General features: G+C 40.4%; 1 protein-coding gene and 1 non-coding gene across 7 annotated transcripts in view; one reads left to right on the top strand and one right to left on the bottom strand.

The window, feature by feature from the left end:
* The window catches only part of SppL (signal peptide peptidase-like protein), a 219438-nt gene extending 197871 nt beyond the window's left edge, over positions 1–21567 (top strand). For all 6 annotated transcript variants that reach the window (XM_076184234.1, XM_076184236.1, XM_076184237.1 and 3 more), the window contains 4 exons: positions 3440–3601; positions 10656–10768; positions 11293–11437; positions 15347–21567. In XM_076184234.1, the coding sequence (XP_076040349.1) occupies positions 3440–3601; positions 10656–10768; positions 11293–11437; positions 15347–15415 (489 nt within the window). In that variant the 3' untranslated portion in view covers positions 15416–21567. The remainder of the gene's footprint in view (positions 1–3439; positions 3602–10655; positions 10769–11292; positions 11438–15346) is intronic.
* Positions 4536–4638, bottom strand: LOC143025061 (U6 spliceosomal RNA). Its single transcript, XR_012966362.1, has one exon. It is a non-coding gene; the product is annotated as a U6 spliceosomal RNA (small nuclear RNA).
* Positions 21568–23732: the final 2165 nt, after the last annotated feature.

The following is a 23732-nucleotide window of genomic DNA, read 5'->3' as shown; positions in this document are numbered from 1 at the left end:
GAGGATGGGAGGAAATAGAAGGAAGGGTAGTGAGTGGTGGGATGAAGAAGCAAAGAAGGTTGTAGAAGAGAAGAAGTGAGCATTCACAAATTGGTTACAGGATAGGATGAGAGAATCATATGAGAGGTACAAAGAAAAGAAAAGAGAAGTAAAGCATAAGATAAAGTAGGCAAAGAGGAGAGTAGATATGAAATGGTGTAAGAATATGACAGAAGAATTTTTTAAGTAATAAAAAGATGTTTTGGAAAGAAATTAAGAGAGGAAGAGGAGGTGAATCAAGTTGAAAAGAAAAGGTAAAAGGTGCAGGTGGAGAGATGATAATGGAAGAGATAGTAGTAAGAGAAAGATGGGCAGAATATTTTAGGGAGTTGCTAAATGTGAATTAGGATAGGGAGGGAAAGGTAGTGGCAGTAGGAAGCACTAAGAAAATGAACGTGATGAATGAAGAAAATGGAGGAGTAATAAGGAAAGATGAGGTGAAGGCAGTTGTTAAAATGATGAGAGCAGGCAAGGCACCTGGGTTAGATGGGTGTTATGCAGAATGTCTGAAAAAAAAAAGGAGGTAAATGATGGTGGACTGGCTGATGAGGTTTGTTTAGAAGAAGGTACAGTGCTGGAGGAGTGCCTGTACGGTTTCACTTTACAAGGGAAAGGGGGACAAATGAAGAAGAGAGGAGGAGTTTGCATTTGATATGAGGTGCCTGAGAAGTATGATAGGGGTTACCAGGCTCAATAGAATGAGAAGAGTGAGAAATGAGGAGGTGAGGAGGACAACAGTGGTGGAAAGGGAGTTGGGTGATAGGGTTGATGAAGGAGTATTGGGATGGTTTGGAGACATGGAAAGAATGAGTAAAGATTAGTAAAAGAGGTGTGGAAGGCAGAGGTGGAGGGAGTGGACATGAAGGGGCAACCAAGGATGAGAGGGATGGATGGAATAAAAGGGGCTTTAAGAAAGAAGGGAATGTTTGTTAAGGAAGGACGGTAGAAGACAGAAGGTGGTTGCATATGGATGATGCTGTGATGCACGAAAGGGAGTGGGTGGGGGATGGGGGGTGAGGGAGTATGTGTGAAAAAATGATTTGACGCAGCCTAAAGGGATTCCTCCCCATCTTCTCTTTTTCTACATGAGGTGACGGAGAGTGGGTTTGCCGATTTAATGAAGTGCCCTTGCTGTGGATGTGCTGTGTCTTGCAACACTGCTTCTAACCCAGGGCAGTGGGCAAGATGCAGAGATGACCTATCATCCAGGAGGAGCCAAGATAAGAGGGAGGGGGATGAATGGGAGTGGAGTATGTTGGGGATGGAATAGGTGGGAGTGGATTTTATGCCTTTGTTTTTTGCTAACTCCCTTGTAAGGGGAAAAAAGCCTTTGGTATATGTATGTACAGTGCTCATCATGGCATTATGCCAGGTGAGATCCCCAGCATAATGCCATGATGAGAAAAAATTGCCTACTATACAGGGGGGTCTTTTTCCATCACAGCATTATGCCAGGTACCAGCTGTTAGCATGACGTCACTGCCTTCCTACAAACACCACATACCGACTCATTGCCTGTGTGGCTGCTGTGGTGAGAGGAAGTGTTGTGCCTTTGTTCTCACATTCGTCCCATCTTTTGTCTGGGTTTCCCTTGGTTTCTGGGCTATACTTTGGTGACTATGAGTAAAAGGAAGTTGTTAACACTTGTAACTATAGCTCAGATCATAGGGCTTCACAAAGCTGGGCTCCAGGCAAGAGAAATAATGGCGGATGTTGGTGTGAGTGAGCGATTTGTGAGAAACTGGGTGAAGCGTTTCAAGGCCAAGGTGGTGTCAAGTTACCATCTGCTAAACCATGACCTGGCCCCTCGAGGAAGACATTTGTATGTACTTTGACTGGGCTCAAAAAGCAGCTAGAGAGTACACCTACCATATCTGCTAGAGAATTAAAAAAAAAAAAACATGTCTGCTTTCTGAGGTGTCCATAAGAACAGTCAACAGGTGGGTGGCTGAGCTGGGCTACAGTAGCTACTGGCAGGTTAAGAAACCCATCCTATCAAACGGCAGAAGAAACATAGGCTGGATTTTGCACTTAAATATCATAATTGGACTCCTCAGCTGTGGTCTGAGGTACTTTGGAATGATGAATCCACCTTCACTGTCACCAGCAACTGTAGTGGACATGTGTACCAGTCCAGAGGTAGCGACCTACTAGATCAACAGTACACCTGTGGCACCACTAAACACCCAGACTCTCTCATGGTTTGGGGATGTTTCACTGCTCAGAGTGTTGATGAATGCATAGTGGTCCCCAAAAACCAGTATATGAACCAATATTATCTGGAGGTGGTGTGTGACAATTTACCTGAGAATTTGACAAGTGTAGGGCTACAGTATTTATGCAGGATGGTGTACGGTGTCACACTGCCAGATCTGTAGTTGGGTGGCTTAACCCCTTCCATACGATGACGCCTACGTAGGCGTCATGAGGAGCAAGTGGGTACGCGAGGCTGCCATATCGGCGTCATGATTATATTTATTGTAGTTGTACCTGCATGGCCCCCATACTCTGTAAACTGGCTTCATCATATTTTCTATGGTTATCAAAATTCATGGGTGAAAGAGAGAACGATCGATACAACGGTGACTTTATTTTTTATAATGTGATTATTATGACGCAACATCGTACGTCTGGCAGCTAATGCTGCCCGCAAGATTTTGTCCTGGCATGAAGTTGTTAAGGACTGTGATGTGAGGTTCTTTAATGACTGGCCGGGGAATTCCCTTGACCTAAAACCCATTGAAAACCTGTGGTCAGTAGTGAAGTGAAGTTTGATGTGTAAGGATATTAGATCCATTCTATGGCTTGAGTCTGCTGTACATGAGGGGTGGATTAATATACCCCCTAGACCCTCAGGAATTTATGTGAGAGTTTTCCTAAATGGTTGAGGGATGTGGTGAAGCATAAGGGAGGTAGCACCAAGTATTAGAACCTCGGCAAGTGTGCAAATATATTTTTACGGTATGTGATTGTGTTTTGGTAAGTGTGTGTGGGGCGGCCAGCATAATGCCATGACGAGCACTTTATGTAAGTCATGTTTGGGCCCATCCAGTAGCTGTTGCTGGTTACCTAGGAGCTGTGGGTCTACTACAAGAAAGACCTGAGGCAACAGATTGATTGATTGATACCAGATGTTCAACAGATTGATTGATTGATTGATACCAGATGTTCTTAATTTTTTAATGAATAGTGTGGACCATTTGGTCAGTGATTATGGCATAATTTTTTGTACTTGTAGATTATTAATAATTTAACTTTGCTTCAAAATTTCATCTATGGTAATTATTTATATAAACCCTGCTGTAGCAGATAAAATTATTAAATCTTGTTTATATAGACTGCTTTGTCTGCTTCTAGATATCAGTGTAGTTGTACTGACTCTTTCTTTCCTTGCCACTAGGTTGCTACAAGACCAGCAGAAAACCCAGTTGGAATGATGGCACGAAAACTCCATCTTGGCAACATGGCTCGTGAAGCCCCCAAACTTTCTCTTCCTGGCAAATTGGTCTTCCCCTCCATGCACAACAGTGGGCATTTCTCCATGCTTGGTCTTGGAGACATTGTAAGTACTAGTCTTGCAATTCTGACTTCAAAAAGCTATGATATATTAGGTCATGAGTTGACCCATTTTTGTGCGTATTTACCTAGTTGTATTTTACGGGACTGGAGCTATGCTCGTGTTGACCCATTTTTGTATCTCTGTACATCTAGTTTACGTTTGAATTCGTGAATATTTCTGGCAATAACTGTTTCACTGTTCAATTTGTTCCAGACATCAATTACCCTGTGTGGGAAACTGTTCTTTTTCAGGTCTCTTCTGTAACTGTCTTAATTTAGTTTCTTTGCGTGTCTTGTTTCTCTTTTGTCCCATTTTAATAGGTCATCTCTATCAAGAACTTCCATTCCTTTCATAATTTTAAAGATAGTCAACAAATTGCCTCTCTCCCTTCTCTGCTCTAGTGTTATCAGTTGTAATTTCTCCAATCTTTGTTCATATGTCAAATTTGATATTGTTGGTGCCATCTTGGTCGTCGCTCTCTGAATTCTTTCTAATTTCTTTGTGTTCTTCTTTGTGCTTGGTGCCCACAATGATATAGCATATTCTAGTTTCGGTCTTATCAATGCAACAATTAATTTCTTAACCATCTCTTCATCCATGTAGTTGAAAGCCACTTTCATAGATCTTAACAGATTGTAAGTCTCTCCAAATATCTTGTTTATGTGTTTGTCAGGAGTCAAGTCACTTGAGATGATTACTCCTAGGTCCCTCTCTGAGTTAACTTTTTTGACTTCTTTATCTCCAATCATATAGTTTCCTGAGACTCTATTTTTGCCTTTTCTGAACTCTATTATGCTACATTTTTTGATATTGAAATTCATTTCGTGTTTCTGACTCCATTCCCATACTCTATGTAAGTCATATTGTAACGATCTGCAACCTTCTTCTGTTTTCACTCTCTTGAGCAATTTAGCATCATCGGCAAAGAAGTTCATGTAACAATTTACTCCGTCGTCCATATTTTTGTCATCCTTGCGCAGGAGCCATGCTAATCTTCTCTGTATGTGTGTGCATATATATATATATATAGTTATTCATATACAGGTTTCCCCCACTATATGATTGGGTTACATTTCTGAAAACCATATTGAATAAGGAATGATCAGATAGTGAATTTAAGTTTTGATAGGATATAATTTAATGGGGAGAGTAGCATTTGTCTAGCCTATATTGAGAGATATATAACACTTTTTCACATCATCCAAAGAGGTGGTGTTATAGACGCATTATTTTTTTATACAGTGGGTTCCCGGGTAGGGCTATATCAACTGGAAAGAGCAGAAAAAGAGGATCTGTAAAACACCACTAGTCACTAGTTACCCAGTCCCACATCGCATATACCTTTCATGGCTAGTCTTACTAAAATCCTGAGGAAGCCTTCTCCTCGTCATCAGAAGTGGTAGGGCTTGATGAATCCTGGGCAGCAGAGGTGAATGGAAGAGTGCCAGACATAGACTGGAGAGATGGTGGAGGGGAGTCCGGATCAGCTGATGCAGGGCAGGGGGCTGGGTGGGAGGGAGCAGCAGGTTTGAAGAAGCTGGAAATGGTATGCCTTGCCATTTTTTCCTTGGCCGTGAATTATCGCAGTAGACATTGAAAGCTTGCCAGGGCACATCATCATCATCATTGCCATGGAGAGCTCATTCTTGTTCCAACTCCATCAGATCTTCATTGCTGAGTGGCTTATCATGGGACTGTAGCAATTCATTCACATCATCTTCATTCACTTCCTTGAAACCAGCCATATGTGAGTCTGACAATATCCTTACAAATGGGTGCCACATCACTAAATCCAATGAAGTCGTCAGCTGGCTTGACACACACAGGCCACAGTTTCTTCTAGCAGCCGATCATTGTTTTTTCTGTCACCTTCCATGCCATATTGATATAATCAATGACCTTCTTGATATTATAATTGGCCCAGAACTGCTTGACTGTGTGCTTGTCTGGGCTGTCAGTCATATTAATCAGCTGAATCATTGTGTGGTGCTGGTAATGTGCGTATGGGCCTGGTAGTGAGGAGAGCGTAGAGGAAAGGGAGGATTTTTGGGTAGATTTAAATGAGTGCATAGAGGGATTAGGGAGAAAAGTCAATGTAGTTGTATTGGGAGACCTTAATGCTAGGGTAGGAAATTAACCAATAGACAGAGTGATTGGGAAGTATGGAGTTCCAGGGAAAAATTGTAGTGGAGAATTGATGGTGGAGATGTGTCTTGAAAGAGAGTTGATGATAGCAAATACAGTGTCAAGGAAGAAAGTCAAGCATAAGTACACATGAGAGAGGGTGGTGGATGGAAGGGTGGCAGATAGAGCGTTAATGGACTATATAGTGGTGACCAGGAGTATGGTAGGAAGAGTTGAGGAATATCAGATCATTTTCTGGTGGAAGGTAAATTGAGAGTGGAGAATAGATGGAGAGAGAGGAAAAGGACAGAAGGTAGGGAGGTACTTAGAGTGAACTGCTTAAATGAAAAAGAAAATGAGAATGAGTATAAGAAGAAGCTGAGAGAGGAGTGAGAGGGAGTGAAGGATAGAGTAGAACTAGGAGTGGAGGAGGAATGGGGATGGTTCAAGGAGGGACTCATAAGTTGTGGAAAGATGGTGTGTGGAACAAGGAGAGCAGGAGGAAATAGAAGAAAGGGTAGTGAGTGGTGGGATAAGGAAGCAAAGAAGGGCGTAGAAGGGAATCATATGAGAGGTACAAAGTAAAGAGAAGGGAAGTTAAGCATAAGATAAAGAAAGCAAAGAGGAGGGCAAACGTGAAAGTATGACAGAAAGGAGGGCAGACGTAAGAGTATGACAGAAAATTTTAAAAGTAATAAAAAGATGTTTTGGAAAGAAATTAAAAGAGGAAGAGGAGGCGAATCAAGTAGAGAAGAAAAGGTAAAAGGTGCAGATGGAGAGATGATAATGGAAGAGAAGGCAGTGAGGGGAAGGTGGGCAGAGTATTTTAGGGAGTTGTTAAATGTGGAGGATAGGGAGGGAAAGATAGTTGCAGTGGGAAGCACTAAGAAAATGAGAGTGATGAATGAGGAAAATGGAGGAGAAATAGGGAAAGATGAAGTGAAATCAGCTGTTAAGATAATGAGAGCAGGTAAGGCACCTGGGTTGGATGGATGCCATGCAGGATGTCTGAAGAAAGGAGGTACATTTATGGTGGACTGGCTGGTGAGGTTATTTAATGTTTAAGAGAGGGTAGAGTGCTGGAGGACTGGAGGAGTGCCTGTATTGTTCTGCTTTACAAGGAAAAGGGGGGCAAGTGTGAGTGTAGTAGTTTCAGAGGGATCAGCTTGTTGAGTGTAGTTGGGAAGCTTATGGGAGGGTCTTGATTGAGAGGAACAGAGGGAGTAATTGGTGAGGAACAGTGTGGTTTTAGGACAGGTAGGGGTTGTGTAGATCAGATTTTTGTGGTAAGACAGATATGTGAGAAAGCTATAGGAAAAGGTAAGGATGTTTTTTGGGCTTTTATGGATTTGGAAAAGGCTTACAACAGGGTAGACATGAAGGCACTGTGGGAGGTACTGCAGATATATGAGATAGGAGGAAAGCTGTTAAGGGCAGTCAAGAGTTTTTTGAGAGTAGTAGAGCTTGTGTTAGGCTTAGAAATGGAGAGAGTGAATGGTTTGAGGTAAAAGTGGGACTTCCTCAGGGATGTGTTATGTCACCTTTGCTGTTCAATCTATACATGGATGGGGTGGTGCAAGAGGTGAATTCAAGGGTAGTGGGTCAGGGGGTGGAGATGATTAAAGAAAATGGAGAAAAGTAGGAGATAAGCCAGTTGCTGTTTGCTGACGACACTGCGCTTGTAGCAGGCTCAGAGGAGGGATTGAGGAAGTTAGTGACAGTTTGGGAGGGTGTGTGAAAGAAGGAAGTTGAAGATAAATGTGGGCAGAAGTAAGGTGATGAGATGTACAAGGGGAGAGAGTGACAGCAGGCTGGAAGTGAGCATTAAGGGACAGAGACTGGAGGAAGTGGATAGTTTTAGATACTTGGGTGCGAATGTGGCAGGAAAGGGAGGAGTGGGGGTGGTGGATGTGGAATGTAGATTGTGAGAAGCGGGTAAGTGCCTTGGTGAATTAAAAAGTGTAATGAGAAATAGACATCTGGGAATGGATGCTAAGAGGAGGTTATATGGAGTGATTGTGCCGACAGCACTGTATGGGGCAGAAACATGGAACATAAGAGAGGAAGAGAGAAGAAGTTTGAATGTGTTTGAGATTAAATGTTTGAGAAGTATGATAGGGGTTACTAGGCTAGATAGAGTGAGAAATGAGGAGGTGAGGAAGAGAACAGGGGTGGAAATGGAGTTGGGAGATAGGGTTGATGAAAGAGTATTAGGATGGTTTGGACACATGAAAAGAATGAGTGAAGAAAGATTAGTAAAAGAAGTGTGGAAGGAGTGAATATGAGGGGACATCCTAGGATGAGATGGATGGATGGGGTAAAAAGGGCATTACAAAAGAGAGGAATGTCTATTGAGGAAGGATGGGAGAGGACAGAAGATAGGGGTGAATGGAGAATGGTTATGCATGGATGATGCTGTAATGTATTAGGGGGGGGGGTGAGGAAGTATGTATGAGAAAAATTTGACGCAGCCCGAAGGGATTTCTCAACCGTTTTCTCCTTTTCTGCATGAGGGGACGGAGAGGGGGGTTCGCTGAATTAATGAAGCGGCCTTGCTGTGGATGTGCTGTGTCTTGCAACACTGCTTCTGACCCAGGGCAGTGGGCAGGATGCAGGGATGACCCGTCATCCAGGAGGTGCCAAGATGAGAGGGAGGGAGGAGGGTGGAGGGGAGTGGAATATGTAGGTGGGAGTGGTTTCTATGCCTTTTTCTTTTTGGCTACCCCCCGTGTATGAGGGAAAAAAGCCATTGGTATATGTATGTGTGTATGTGTAAATATATATATATATATTATATATATATATAGGGCACCATCCCAGGCTCCCAATAGGGAGGAGTTTGCAATGTTAAACCAAATCGATCATGCATACATACATATACTAAAGGATTTTTCCCCCATACAAAGGAGGTAGCCAAAAAACAAAGGCATAAAAAACCACTCTCACCCATTCCATCCCCAACATACTCCTCTCCCATCCACTCCCTTCCCTCCTTATTACCTTGGCACCTTCTGGATGATGGGTCATCCCTGCATCTTGCTCACTGCCCTGGGTCAGAAGCAGTGTTGCAAGACACAGCACATCCACAGCAAGGCTGCTTCATTAAATTGCGACCCCACCTCTCTGTCCCCTCATGCATAAAAGGAGAAGATGGTTGAGAAATCCCTTCTGGCTGCATCTAGTTTCTTTTCCACACATACTCCCTCACCCCCCATCCCCCACCCACTCCCCCTCATGCATCACAGCATCATCCATACACAACCATTCTCCATTCACCCCTATCTTTTGTCCTCTCCCATCCTTCCTCAACAGACATTCCCCTCTTTCCTAATGCCCCTTTTACCCCATCCATCCATCTCATCCTAGGTCACCCCCTCATGTTCACTCCTTCCACCTCTGCCTTCCACACCTCTTTTACTAGTCTTTCTTCACTCATTCTTTCCATGTGTCTAAATCATTTCAATACTCTTTGATCAGCTCTATCTCCCAACTCCCTTTCCACCCCTGTTCTCCTCCTCACCTCCGCATTTCTCATTCTATTCAGCCTAGTAACCCCTATCATACTTCTCAAGCACCTCATCTCAAACACATTCAAACTCCTCTCTTCCTCTCTCATGTTCCATATTTCTGCCCCGTACAGTGCTGTCGGTACAATCACTCCTTCATATAATCTCTTCAACCACACTTAACAGAGTGATATGAGAGAGTGTTTGGGGGAAGAATAAGTGAAGATGGGTGTGGAATTAATTATTTCTCTAACATTACAACTTGTATTTTTTTTTTTTTCCCACAAACCTACCTACCTAGGTGCAGAATGTATTTACGTATGCCTGGCGGGTCAGTCCCCAGTTCATAGCAACTAGATGTTGGCATTTGCCTTATGTTCCACTGTGTCCAACACCAGAATATTTTACACTCTTGATTGACAGACAAAATCATTATATTGTTGTTCTCATAAGTATTGATGTTGATGATGATATGGTTTAACGTCACAAACTCCCCCCTATTGGAAGGCTAGGACGGTGCCCCTCACAGAGGGCTTTGTAGCGTGGTATTTAATAAACCATGCCCTTGGTTCAACTTCGCTGGTGGCAGGATTCGAACCGCCATCCCCTCGACCTTCGCCGCAAGTAACGACGCCCTAACCCACTCAGCCAGCCAGCTTCCTAGTATTGATGTTAGCAGATTTAATTTTTTTTTTCTTTTCTTTTCTTTTCTTTCTTTTCTAATCCCATATGCAAAATATTAGTCTAGCTCCATTGGGCCAAGTGTCTTATTTTCATCCATATGGTGTAACAGAGAGCTTGGGGTTCTTTGTTCACCCAAACATTTCTTTAAACCTTGACTCAAAGTGCAGAGCATCCTTTTGTATGGAATTCAATAAACAACATTGAGATCATTAGCAAGAGTTTTACCATGTTTCTCAACCACATTCACTATCCTATTGATGAGACCTTGGCTACTTTCAAACTTCCTTACAAATAGGGGTTGCCTACCAATCCCCTTAATGGAAATGCCAATAGTTGTTAAGTTTGACTGGAAACTTGAAGTCCCTACAATGTGTGGCAATAGTACTTAGACCCTTCCACAGTTCTCTTCTTGAAAAAAGCATGGAACTTTCTGTATCACCACTAAATAGTAGTGGGAGTAGAGCAGTTGGCAGTTTTCAACTGTCCTATCCTAGTATCTGAAAAGATGGAGGAAATACAGTTGAAGTAGATAGATACTCTGAAGATCACTTGTCAGATAAGATGGTGGTAAGAGTGTTGATGGGTGGTAGGACTACCGCATCATTGGTTCCTAAGTTGTAATACTAGAGATCAAATAAGTTTAATTTTTCACTTAATTCATTCCAAAACAGCAGATAATTTCAATCTTGGGATTTTGAATATTTTATGTAGTTGTTTATTCATTATTTTTCTCTGTGTTGCAGGTTATGCCAGGTCTGCTGCTGTGTTTTGTACTCCGTTATGACGCATACAAGAAAGCACAGCTGCTCTCAGCAGAAGCTGGAGTTCCACCACCTTCCAATTTAAATAAAATAAGGTACCTTGTTCTTTGTGACTGCACGTTTGAGGATAATACTAGATTTTATAGGAGGGATATAAATTTGTGATTATGTAGGACATACCTACAGTCATAATTCTCACTCACTGTGTGGAAGGGGGGTGCTCATCATGAGCAACAGACATCTAGGAATACTATAGGAATGTAAAAAGTAATGAATTTGTTAAGTTGATATTGAAATAATCTTAGTACAAAAGTTCTCTGTGCTATATGGCTATGGGTCTTCAGATTTTTCCAGTGGAAAATGGGTTAACAGTAAAAATTTTACATTCTCACAAAATCAGGTGAATATCTGGCGAGTTTCTCATTGTAGAATTTTATAATTGAATGAAAGTTTACCAAGCAGTCATTCATAAGCCATAATAATAATGATAAGAATTTACATATTTTGATCACACTGAAATATTGTTGAAGTGAACTTTTTCTGTGATAATTGTTTTGTTTGATATAATGAACAATCAACAAGGAGGGGTGTGACAAGTATGCATTTTATCTTCTCACAGCTACTTCCATTGTTCACTAATTGGATACTTCCTGGGTTTGCTAACGGCAACCGTATCTTCGGAAGTATTCAAGGCAGCTCAGCCTGCCCTCTTGTACCTCGTACCTTTCACACTCCTGCCCCTTCTCACCATGGCCTACCTCAAGGTACAGCATTATTTTTTATATAAATGATGTAGATGTAGTCTGTGTTTATGATTTTGTTTTTGAATGTGGAGACTTGTACATAATAAGATGCTTTTTCTTCCTTAAAAGGGGAACCATATTAAAATGTACACTCGCCCATCGTGCTTCTCACATTTATCCAGAACTTATTTATTGCCCTTCCCATCTTAACAGTCTGTGGATGAAAAGTGAAAAACAGTAAAAGCAATGCAACAAAACACACTGCCTCCACAGAAGGGCACAAAAGCCAGAACTGGTTTACCTTCACCTCATTACCTGTATATGGTTATCCTCCACTCCACCCTCATCTATCTATCTATCTATCTATATATATATATATATATATATATATATATATATATATATATATACACACACACACCAGTAAACCTTTTCCCCTCCATATGGGGTGGCTAAATCAAAGTCCTCAGCCACTCTACACCCATCTCATACCCATCCAAAAACCCATTTGTTGTCACTGACAGCTTCCTAGTGGAGAAAGGGTCATTCCTATTCCTCACCACACTGGATCAGAGGCAGTGCAGTAAAATACAGCATCTATACAGCAGGGCTTGGCAGCTGGAGCTGGTTTACCCATACTACTTCATTACATGGTAACCTCCCCACCCTCAATCCAATATTGAAATATACAGAGCAGACAAGAAAGAATCCCTTCAGGTTACTTCATTTCCTTATCCATTTACAGTCACTCTTACCCTTTCCTTTCCTTGCTTGACAGGTATTTCTCTTGCATCCAGTGTCCCCTTCACCTTTATACCTCATCCTTTCCTATAGCCCTGTCATTTTCTTCTTCCATCACAGTAATTGGATGCTTGCTGGCGGAGTGGGTTAGGGCGTCATCACTTGTGGCAAAGGTTGAGATGATGATGATTCGAAACCTGCCTGGGGCAAATTAAACTAAGGGTATGAGGAGGTGCTAAGACAAGAGGGAGGGTGGAGGGGAGTGGAGTGTATTCAGGGATGGAATGGGTGGGAATGATTTTATGCCTTTTTCTTTTTGGCTACCTCCCTCTTACTAATCTTTTTTCACTCCTTGCCATGTGTTCAAACTATCCCAGTACTCTTTCATTAACCTTATCTCCCAACTCCCTTTTAACCCCGCTTTCCTCCTCACCTCCTTGTTTCTCACTGTTCAACCTAGTAACCCCTATTATACTTCTCAGGCATTTCATCTCAAACACATTTAAACTCTTCCTCTCTACCTCTCTTTATGTTCCATGTTTCTGCCGTGTACAGCGGTGTTAGTACAATCACTCCTTCATACACACTTCTTTTAACATTCATTCTCAAATGTCTGTTTCTCATTACACTTTTTAATTCCCCAAAGCATTTAATTGCTTCTCTCAATGTACATTCTACCTCCACCTCCACTCCTCCCTTTCCCACCACAAGAAAATAAATCTACTAAAATCAACTTAGATTTGATTTGATATATTTCAGTTGATTTTAATGTATTTATTCTAAGTTACCAAAAGAGGCTGGATGACTATATCACAGATAACTGTCAATGATGTAACACTTCACCCCATATTATATATTATGGGAGACTGCATTGTTACACAATCATGCACACCAACAACACAGTATACACTTTTATTAGGGATTTGTGGGAAAACCCTGTTCCAGTCATGACATTCCTCAAGGAAACAGAACTACTCGACTAGACAGACTATGGAATGACAACAACAACAACTAGAATTGGTCAAATCAGGAAAGAGGAGACTTACTAACCATCTATAGAATTATGAAGGGAATGGAAATCTTAGATAAGAATGACTTATTGAAATGGGACAATGGAAAAACAAGAGGACACGAAAAGAAACTAAAAAAAAGATAATTACAGAAGAGATCTGAAAAAAAAAAAAAAAAATAGCTTCCCACACAGAGTGATAGATACTTGGAACAAATTGGACTAAGAAACAGTGTGTGCAAACACTATTCAAGATTTCAAGAAAAAATTTGATCCTGAGAGATACAAAGATGGGTCACCATGAGCATAGCTCCCTTTCTGTATAATACAAGTAGGTAAATACAAGCACAGGCATTGACAACAGGAAACTAATCACAGTCTACAAACAGTTCTTAACCTCTTCAATACAAGTTAGATATTTGCATGCACATCAGGTTGCTTGATGTATGATTATCCATCACAATACATGCATTACAAAATATAAAGTTACTGCTGTTGTACTTGTTCTCTTTCACCCTGAATTATAATGTCACAGAAAACGTGATCAAGTCTGTTCTGAGAATATGGGGGTGACTCAACTATACATACATACATATACCAAGGCTTTTTCCCCCATACAAGGGAGGTAGCCAAAAAGGGAAAGGCATAAAATCATTTCCACCCATTCCATCCCTGAATACACTTCACACCCCTCCACCCTCAACTATAACAAAATAAATATAATAGAGAAGCTGATGCCGGCATTCTCGTATATCCCACTTGCAGCTTGTGACACATACATAGGCATCATTGTATTCAAGAGGTTCAGAATTAAATTCAACTACACTTCCACAGCTTTATTTCTAATAATCAGGAACACACAGACACCACACAAACTATGCAGAATAAAACAATTGAGAGTGATAAGAAGATACTAAAACAACCCAATAGAACACCTGTACACACAACCTTAATCTTCTCCATAGAATATCATATGAGAATGATAGGTATGTTGTATAGAAGAGCCCTCAACTCATACTCGCCCATCTCAACACATCACAACCAATTTCTGTCCGTCTATTTACGAACAAGCTTCTCCCTTATTAGGGAGGTAGCCAGCCAAGGCATGTAACCATCCCTACCTATCCCATACCTATCTGTCATGCATTTGTTTCCCTTTTATCTAAGCTCCTTATGGATGAAGGATCAACTGTATCCCCTGTTCACTACCCAGTTTAGAAGTAATACAGCAAGACACAGAATATTCACACTAGGTCCCCGTTGCCTTTTACATGATGACCCTCCCTCCTTGCCCTTCATGTGAATATAGAGAAATGAAGAGAAATCCCTTTGAGTTGCATCAATTTATAATCATTTCACAACCATTCTCCACTTACATTTCTTGCCTTCTTCCCTGCATAACAGACATTCCCCTTTTACTCAAGGCCACATTCAACTTAATATAGAGTATATAAAGGTATTCTTTTGTGTAATAATGCAACGACTCTCAATCACCCCATACACCTTATCAACCGCACTAAACAAACTGCTGTCTTCAAAACTAATTAGACTGATTTTCTAATAAGACTTACATACATATACCAATAGCTATTTCCCCCTTACAAGGGAGGTAGCCAGAATACAAAGGCATAAAATCCACTCCCACCCATTCATCCTCCAATTCACCCCCCTCTATCCCTCCCTCTTTTCTTGGCTCCTCTTGGATGATGGATCATCCCTGCATCTTGCCCATTGCCCTGGGTCAGAAGCAGTGTAGCAAGAAACAACACATCCACAACAAGGCTGCTTCTTTTAATTGGTGACCCTCCCCTCTGTCCCCTCATGCAGAAAAAAGAGAAGACAAGGAGAAATCTCTTTGGGCTGTGTCAAAATATCATTCACACATACTCCCTCACCCCCCACTCCCTACCCACTCCTTTCCATGCATCTCAGCATCATCCATACACAACCATTCTCCACTGACACCTATCTTCTGTCTTCTACCTTCCCTTCTTTCCTCTTTCCCACTGCCTCTTTTACCCCATCTATCCATCTCATCCTTGGTTACCTCCTTATGTTCACTCCTTCCAGATAAGACTTAATTACTGAATACCTCTCTTTCAGACTACTGTAATATTTTCATATTGACTTTTTAATCCATAGATATGTTGATTTCAATCCATTTCTTGTCTTTCTTTCAGGGGGACCTTCGGAGAATGTGGAGTGAGCCCTTCATTAGTCAGTCACCAAGCAAGAACCTGGATGTGTGACAGCGTGGAAAGTTTAGAAGTTATACACAAGTCATCATTTCATTGTCACTTCATCATCATATAAGCTCTTCATCTCTTGGAGTCATCAAGGCACTTTTTACTCAGTTGGTCATCATTTCTTCGTCATCACAATTATTGTAATCACAAAGTCTCAGACATAACTATTAATCATGAAGTGCTCATTGTATTGTATAATTTTTTTGTATCATCATTCGTGAATATCATCAATACTGATTCAAGTTTTACATCTGCTGTTATCATCACTTATCATTGTAATCAATCTCATCATTCCTAATCATTATGGTCACTCGTTAACTCTATCATCCTATCCATAATCATCAGCTTTAATGACTCACATAATCATGATGTGTTCATCACCAGGGACTCATGTCACCAATATAGAACTCATTCTCTGCTGCTCCATCCCCTCCCTTGCTTCTTCATCTACCCACATCAACCGAAAAAATCACTTTGTCATTCTTTGTACAATCACATTGTGTATGTTGTTACTTGTACCAGTATTTTCTAAGAATGGAATATGTCATCATCTTGTGCTTCTTTGATTGACCTCATAGAGCCTGTAACAGTTGCACACCAATCAGAAGACATCCCAACCTTCGTTTTATAAAAGAAATTGTAAGTGAAATTTGTCTCTGTGATGTATTGGTGATTAGGTTAAGATGTTGTCTTCATCAGAAGCAAGATTTGAATTATATTTTATTTTAATTCACTATAGAGTGGCATAGAATTCTGTTTGCCAATAATGTAACTAAAGTTTTAAATGGAAAAACATGGGAATGATGTGTATTAGTAGGTTCATCATAAGGGATAGCATTATTTTTTTCTTTTTTTGGTACAGGGAATACCCATTGGAAATGATATCTCACATTTAAGATACTCTTGTACATAGTATTACACTTTAAGACAATGAACTCTTGTAGTTAAGAGAACTCACAAATAGAGAAATGAGTGTGGAATAAGTGTCTTCAAGGAAATTATATTGGAAAAGTATTTTGATTAGAAATAGAATTTAGAATGCACCACTAACAGCCCACCACTTAAGAATGCAGTTCATGAACAAAGAAAGTGTTATCTGGTTGATGTGACTGAAGGCTTCAGTATTGAAACAGTGTATGTTTCATTATGTAGTTATCATTGTCTTTCTTTTAGTAGAGAAACATGCCCATTGTCTTTTGTTGATGAATGAGTATTTGTCTAGAAAGCAATGTGATATGTGCAGAAAATTAGATGGGAACTTGGTGTTGTGTGAAAATGGATCAACAAAATCACGAGTTGAAACGTTTAAGGACAAGACTAGCTGTGCTTACAGTGTTTTCCTCAATGGGTAGTGAATGTAGGGAGTCTGCTTTGAATGCTGGAAGAGGAGAGAGTCCAGGATTTACCAGGGACCCCAAAATTATATTTAATTGAATGAGCCAGAGGAAGTAGAACTGGATTTTGCTTTGCTGGCTTGTAATTTAGACATCATCTCCTTTATTGCCTTTAAATGCTGTCTCCCTCATAGGTGCTGGTAATTACCTGTGTAATGCCAATGACTTGCACATTATTTCCCATTTTGATGCTGAAGTCAGAAGGATTCCAAATTGTTATCAGTATTGCTAAGTTCTGCAGTTTTTATGCAGGGCAAAGGATGGGAGCAGCTCTTTTGTTATACAGAAGATTGCCTCTGAAACATTTAAACTTGTTTTGCACCTCCTGAGTTTCCAGGATTTATTAATAGGTTTCCCTTGAGTGTACAGTTGCCAAAAAGTATTGGGACTAGGGTCCAGTGAAATAGACAGTGAAAATATATTTTAGATACCCTTATGAATGAAGATTAGGATATCATACATCTGTCCTTTAGTTTCATATTATGGCACCAATAGTCTCAGTATTGATTTGTTGACTGCAGAGGGATCTTTTCTTTTTTCTTGCTTTTGTCTTTGATATATATGAACTTTTGTTTCTGTATTGTTTAAGGCAGCATAAACTGGGTTGATTGTGATCAAACTCTTCTCGACTGTATTGCTTGGGGATTAGCATTCTGTAAAGGATTATAAATGATTTTTTATGTGTATATACTTGGTGTGTACATAATACATGTACATACAAAATTTATATGTTTATGTATGCTTTAAATCTGTAGATATTCTATGTGCATACAGGGTCATTAGATGTATGTACATTAAGGGTGTCTGCATTTGTGTGTAGTAGATGATGTGTACATTTCATGTATATATAGATTATGAGCATTTTGTGTGTGTGTGTGTGTGTGTGTGTGTGTGTGTGTGTGTGTGTGTGTGCACACGTGTGTGTGTGTGTGTGTTTGTGTGTGTGCGTGCATATGTATGTCCATGTTTGTTCATGTGTTAATGTGAGCATATACATATACATACATGTATATAATATATACAGTATTTATGTTTTTTCCATCTTCAGCATTTCTTTCCATGAAGGTAGTCACCAACCCACTGGTCTCTGGTAGGTTATTTCATCTACATAACCACAGCCTGTAGAAAGGTTAATGCGGAGGAATAGGAAACAAGTAGAAGTGATGAATCATGAGGTAATACATTGTTGAGTATAGCAGTGAGCATTATAATAACCCAATGAAACATGACAAAGAGTTGAAGGTTTGACACTGAGATTGATGTAGTTTGAACTAAAGAACCCAAAGATACTGAATCTTTAAAATATTTGTGTCCTATAGAAGTTTTGTAGTCCTCAAATTCAATGTGGCTTTTGGAAATACAGAACTAAGAGTTGAGTCATACAGACAAGGTGGATTCAACTTTGCAAAGACAAACTATACATACATATACCAACGGCTTTTTCCCCCTTACAAGGGAGGTAACCAAAGGCACAAATCCACTCCCATCCATTTCATCCACACATACTCCACTCCCATTCACCACCCCTCCTTCTCTCTTTTCTTGGGTCCTCCTGGATGACTATACAGGTAATGACTATATACATACTATATACTAAATACAAACTATACAGGACTGAAAAAAAAATCTTTGGAGAAAAAGATTGGAAAGAGCTCAGGGACAGTGAAAAACAAAAAATAAATAAACAAATAAAAATTGGGAAGCATTCATGAACTTCAACCTCTTGAGAGAGAGAAATTATGTAACGAATGAATAGTAGAGAATAAAAGACTTGTTTAACAGTAGATGTGAGAAAGAGAAAGAGAGGGTGGGGTGAAGCCATAGGCAAGGTGGAAAAAGAGGAGGAAAAGGTGTAATTAACAAAGAGTAAAAATGACTAAGCAGTTCTACAGATTTGTAAATAGCAAACTGAAACAAAAAGTCTGTCCATGCCAAAAGTAGGTGGGGTAGTATACATACATATACTAATGGCTTTTCCCTCCTTACAAGAGAAGTAGCCAAAAACAAAGGCATAAAATCCACTCCCCCCATTCCATCCCCACAAACTCCACTCCCATTCACCCACCTCCCTCCCTCTTATCTCGGCTCCTCCTGGATGATGGGTCATCCCAGCATCTTGCCCACTGCTCTGGGTCAGAAGCAGTGCAGCAAAACACAACACATCCACAGCAAGGCTGCTTCATTTAATCGGTGCCCCCCCCCCCCTCTTATTGATAGTAATCAAAGAAAAGAAGTTAGAAGAGGAGAAAAGAACAAGTAGAGAAGTTATGTTAAGCAGTATAAAAATGAAAATGCAAGAAGTAAATAGATTACTTGAGAACTTGATTGTGAAAAAAATTGTGGGGCCAAATAGGGTTTTCAATTACATTGTCAAAGGATGCCAAGAACAATGGGTAGATGTAATTGTGAAGTGGTTATATGTTCACTGGAAAAAAAAAAGTGCCCCAGTATTGGAGAAGGGCACATGTGATTCTAATATGTATGGGAGGAGTCTCTAAATTATCTACCATTATTCACATGCGTAATAGACAGAGTGAAAGAATTGCGAAGACGATTGTACAAAATACTTAAGGATATGGGGGGGGGTCTTGGTCTTGGTAGATAACCAATTTGGTTTCAGATAAACAAAGTCCTGTATCATGAGTTTACTATATTTTTATTTGAGAGCTGTGCTGTGTGAAAGAGATGGACATAGAAAAGTCTTTCTCCCTGTACTATCTCATCCACTTTTATGTTTCTCTTCACTGGTATCATCACATTTCTATATTGCTCTTTTTCTCTCTCCCCCTTTGCTACAAAGAGTAGTTTCCTTCTCCAACTGGGGCATCAGTATTTTCATTCAGCATAGTCTCAGTGAAACGTATTATATGTGGTTCTTTCTGCAGAGGTGTTGGCACTCAATTAGTACACTGGTTTCAGATTGCATTCACAACCATTCCAACATACTTAAGATTTCATGTAAATATATAAGAATGAAAGAGACTGCAAGAGATCATAAGGAGTTTCATATCCATTACCCTTTATCAACGCCATCCACAATTTTTTTTATCTAATCTTCTCTTAAAATAACTAAAAGTTTCAGTGCTCACTACATAGTTACTAAGTATTCTATTTGGTATTGGTAAACCAATTCTTGGCTATTTCCTTTTTAAACCTAAATTTGTTCAATTTAGACCCATTAATACAAGCCACCCTGTTGTCTTGATATGCTGTATCACCCTTGTTAAAGCCCTTGACCCATTTGAATACCTCTTTTAGATTACCCAGCACTCTTCATCTTTACAGAGAGACAAAGGCTTGGCCCATCCATACAAACATACCAAGCTGTAGGATTAAGCCAATGTGGTGAAATACAGAGGTTGATATGTTCCCCCAGGGGATAAGCCAGTGGCCTTTCAGTAGACTCTCAAGGTTGAACACATATCTTCCAAGTCTACTCCATGCAGCAGAGTGGGTGCAATCACTCCTTTATGCAACCTACTCTTTGTATTCATTACCAAATACTCATTTCTCATAACACTTTTCATTCCACACATGTTTGTTTGTTTGTTTCCTTTGCTCTGTAATTTATCTCTACATCCACTTCTCTGTTCATTGTCACATACAGTGATACTTGAAACACTCCACCTCCACAAGCCTCTCGCTCTTCACATTCATATTCATCTTGTCACCATCTTCAATCTTTGTATATTTCATCACTGTACTTTTGCCAACATTCACTTGTAAGTTTCTTTTCTCACATACCTTTCCAAACTGTCACCAACTGCTTCAGTCTAGATGTGCTGTGTCTTGTTACATTGCTTCTGACCCAGGGCAGTGGGCGAGATGCAGGGGGAAAAAGCCATTGGTATAAGTATGTATGCTTCAGTCTCCTTGAAATCAACCATAAGTGCAGTATCATCTACATACAAATAACAACTTGTCCACTTTCCATGCCCTTACATTCTCACCCACCTTTTCCAAACCACAAACTAGCATTTTGTATTTACTTTCCTAGTTGCTGTGAGTCTCATTGACTTGAAACCCAGTGCCCTACAGTAGCTGGCAACAGTCCATGGGCCCTCTTATATATTTTTCTGGAAGGGAACACTGGTCTGTTGTCTGTGTTGTAGTTGTATTGTCTGTTTCTATGTCACTGGTGTGTAGTAGTAGGAGGAGGGAAACAATTCCCAGTTATCAGCTCTTCTTACATGAAAAGGTGGGAGAAATACTACTGAAGTTGACAGTAAGAGATCTTGTGCTCAGCAAGAAGAACCAGTAAGACCGCTATACCCAGAAACTTGCAGTGATATGAACACCACTGACTCCCCCACATGAACACTATTTGCAGTTCTTTGTATTGAATGTTAACTGCATGAGTTTTATATAGTCAATACTTTCCATATTCTTTTTGTTGGTCTCTCTTCACTCATTCGTTCCATATCTCCAAACCATCTCAGAATTACTTGATCAACACAACCTGCCAGCTCTCACCACTCCTCCACTTTGCTTCCATTCTCTATGTTCATCACCAGATACCCATTTCTCATAACATGTTTCATTTCTCCCAGAGATTTACCTGTTTCCCTGTTTACCTGTAATTCACTCCATTGCCTGTTATATATGACTTCAAATACTTTAAGCTCTTTAATTCCTCTAGCCTCTCACCCTGTAAATTCACCTCCAACTTATGACCTCCATCACCCCAGGTACATCTCATCATCTTAGGGTTCTGATTGAAGTCCCTCTTCCAGACCCTCTTATGCCTTGAGTTTTTGTAAGGGCAGTCAGGGGACCAAGTTCCCTCATTCTATCCCATTTAGTCATTTTCTACAACGTGGATGGAAACATGGTGGTGGCAGTTGTCTTTTTCATCACAGGTGAAAAGTCATCCTTGTCCTATGTCACACCACCACATATCACCTTCAATACCATCTGATGATTAGCATTTTATAGAAAACTCTATGTATCAAAGGGGGCTACTTTGTACACTCATATTTCCTGCCTAGTCTTTTATCAGCAGGTATTTACCAATGTGAGTTCTTCAAGGATACATACATATACCAAGGCTTTTTCCCCCTTCCAAGGGAGGTAGATCACAACATCATCCATATACAACCATTCTCCACTCACCTCTGTCTTCAAGGATACGTACATATATATATATATATATATATATATATATATATATATATATATATATATATATATATATATATATATATATATATATATATATATATATATATATATATATGTTGTACCAAAAAACCCTCTCATCCTTTTAAGGTTGGGGGAGGGGCGGCTTCTTCAAGAATAATGACCAGATAATTGAGAATGCCCTGTATCTGTGATGACACAAATATTGAAAGTGTAAGATAACAGGGATTTTATTGTATAGGTATATGATGCATGTATATACATACTTGCATATATATGTACATATATACACATCTGTATAAGTGTATATATATATACATATGTGTGTGTGTGTGTGTATATAAATATATATATATATTTATATACTGGAGAAGTGCCTGTATAGTTCCTCTTTACAAGGGAAAAGGGGACAAGTGTGAATGTAGTAATTTCAGAGGGATTAGCCTGTTGAGTGTAGTAGGGAAGGCTTATGGGAGGATCTTAATTGAGAGGATTAGGAGAGGAACAGAAGGAGTAATTGGTGAGGAACAGTGTGGATTTAGGACGGGTAGAGGTTGTGTAGATCAGATCTTTGTGGTAAGACAGATATGTGAGAAAGCTATAGGAAAGGGGAAGGATGTTTTTTGGGCTTTTATGGATCTGGAAAAGGCTTATGATAGGGTAGACAGAAAGGCACTGTGGGAGGTTATGCAGATTTATGGGATAGGAGGAAAGCTTTTGGGAGCTGTCAAGAGTTTTTATGAGAGTAGTAGAGCATGTGTTAGGATTAGAAATGGAGAGAGTGAGTGGTTTGAAGTAAAGGTGGGACTTCGTCAAGGATGCGTTATGTCGCCCTGGCTGTTCAACTTATACATGGATGGGGTGGTGCGAGAGGTGAATGCTAGGGTAGTGAGTCAGGGATTGGAGATGGTTAAAGAAAATGGAGAAAAGTGGGAGGTGAGCCAGCTGTTGTTTGCGGACGACACTGCGCTTGTGGCAGGGTCAGAGGAGGGATTGAGGAAGCTGGTGGCAGAGTTTGGGAGAGTATGTGATAGAAGAAAGCTAAAGATAAATGTGGGTAAAAGTAAGGTGATGAGATGTACAAGGGGTGAAAGTGGCAGTAGACTGGAAGTGAACATTAAGGGAGAGCGACTGGAGGAAGTGGATAGCAGGAAAGGTGGAGTGAAGGTGGAGGTAGAATGTAGATTGAGAGAAGCGAGTAAATGCCTTGGTGGTTTAAAGAGTGTAATGAGGAATAGACATTTGGGAATGGATGCGAAGAGGAGACTGTATGAAGGAGTGATTGTGCCAACAGCACTGTATGGGGCAGAAACGTGGAACATAAGGGAAGAAGAGAGAAGGAGTTTGAATGTGTTTGAGATGAGGTGTCTGAGAAGTATGGTGGGGGTTACTAGGCTGGATAGAGTGAGAAATGAGGAGGTGAGGAGGAGAACAGGGGTGAAAAAAGATTTGGGAGATAGGGTTGATGAAAGAATATTAGGATGGTTTGGACACATGGAAAGAATGAGTGAAGAAAGACTAGTAAAAGAGGTATGGAAGGCAGATGTGGGGGGAGTGAACATGAGGGGACGTCCTAGGATGAGGTGGATGGATGGGGTGAAGGGGGCTTTGGGGAAGAGGGGAATGTCTGTTGAGGAAGGAAGGGAGAGGACGGAAGACAGAGGTGAGTGGAGAATGGTTGTATATGGATGATGTTGTGACTGCATGAGGAGGAATGGGCAGGGGGGTGGGGGGTGGGGTAGTATGTGTGAGTAAATTTTGACGCAGCCCGAAGGGATTTCTCCCCG

Source organism: Oratosquilla oratoria, chromosome 4 (genome assembly GCF_046742065.1).
Source record: "Oratosquilla oratoria isolate Oo_2021 chromosome 4, ASM4674206v1, whole genome shotgun sequence".
NCBI classification, from domain to species: Eukaryota; Metazoa; Arthropoda; class Malacostraca; order Stomatopoda; family Squillidae; genus Oratosquilla; species Oratosquilla oratoria.
The sequence above is the reverse complement of the archived record's forward strand: the minus strand, read 5'-3'. Positions and strand labels throughout refer to the sequence as shown.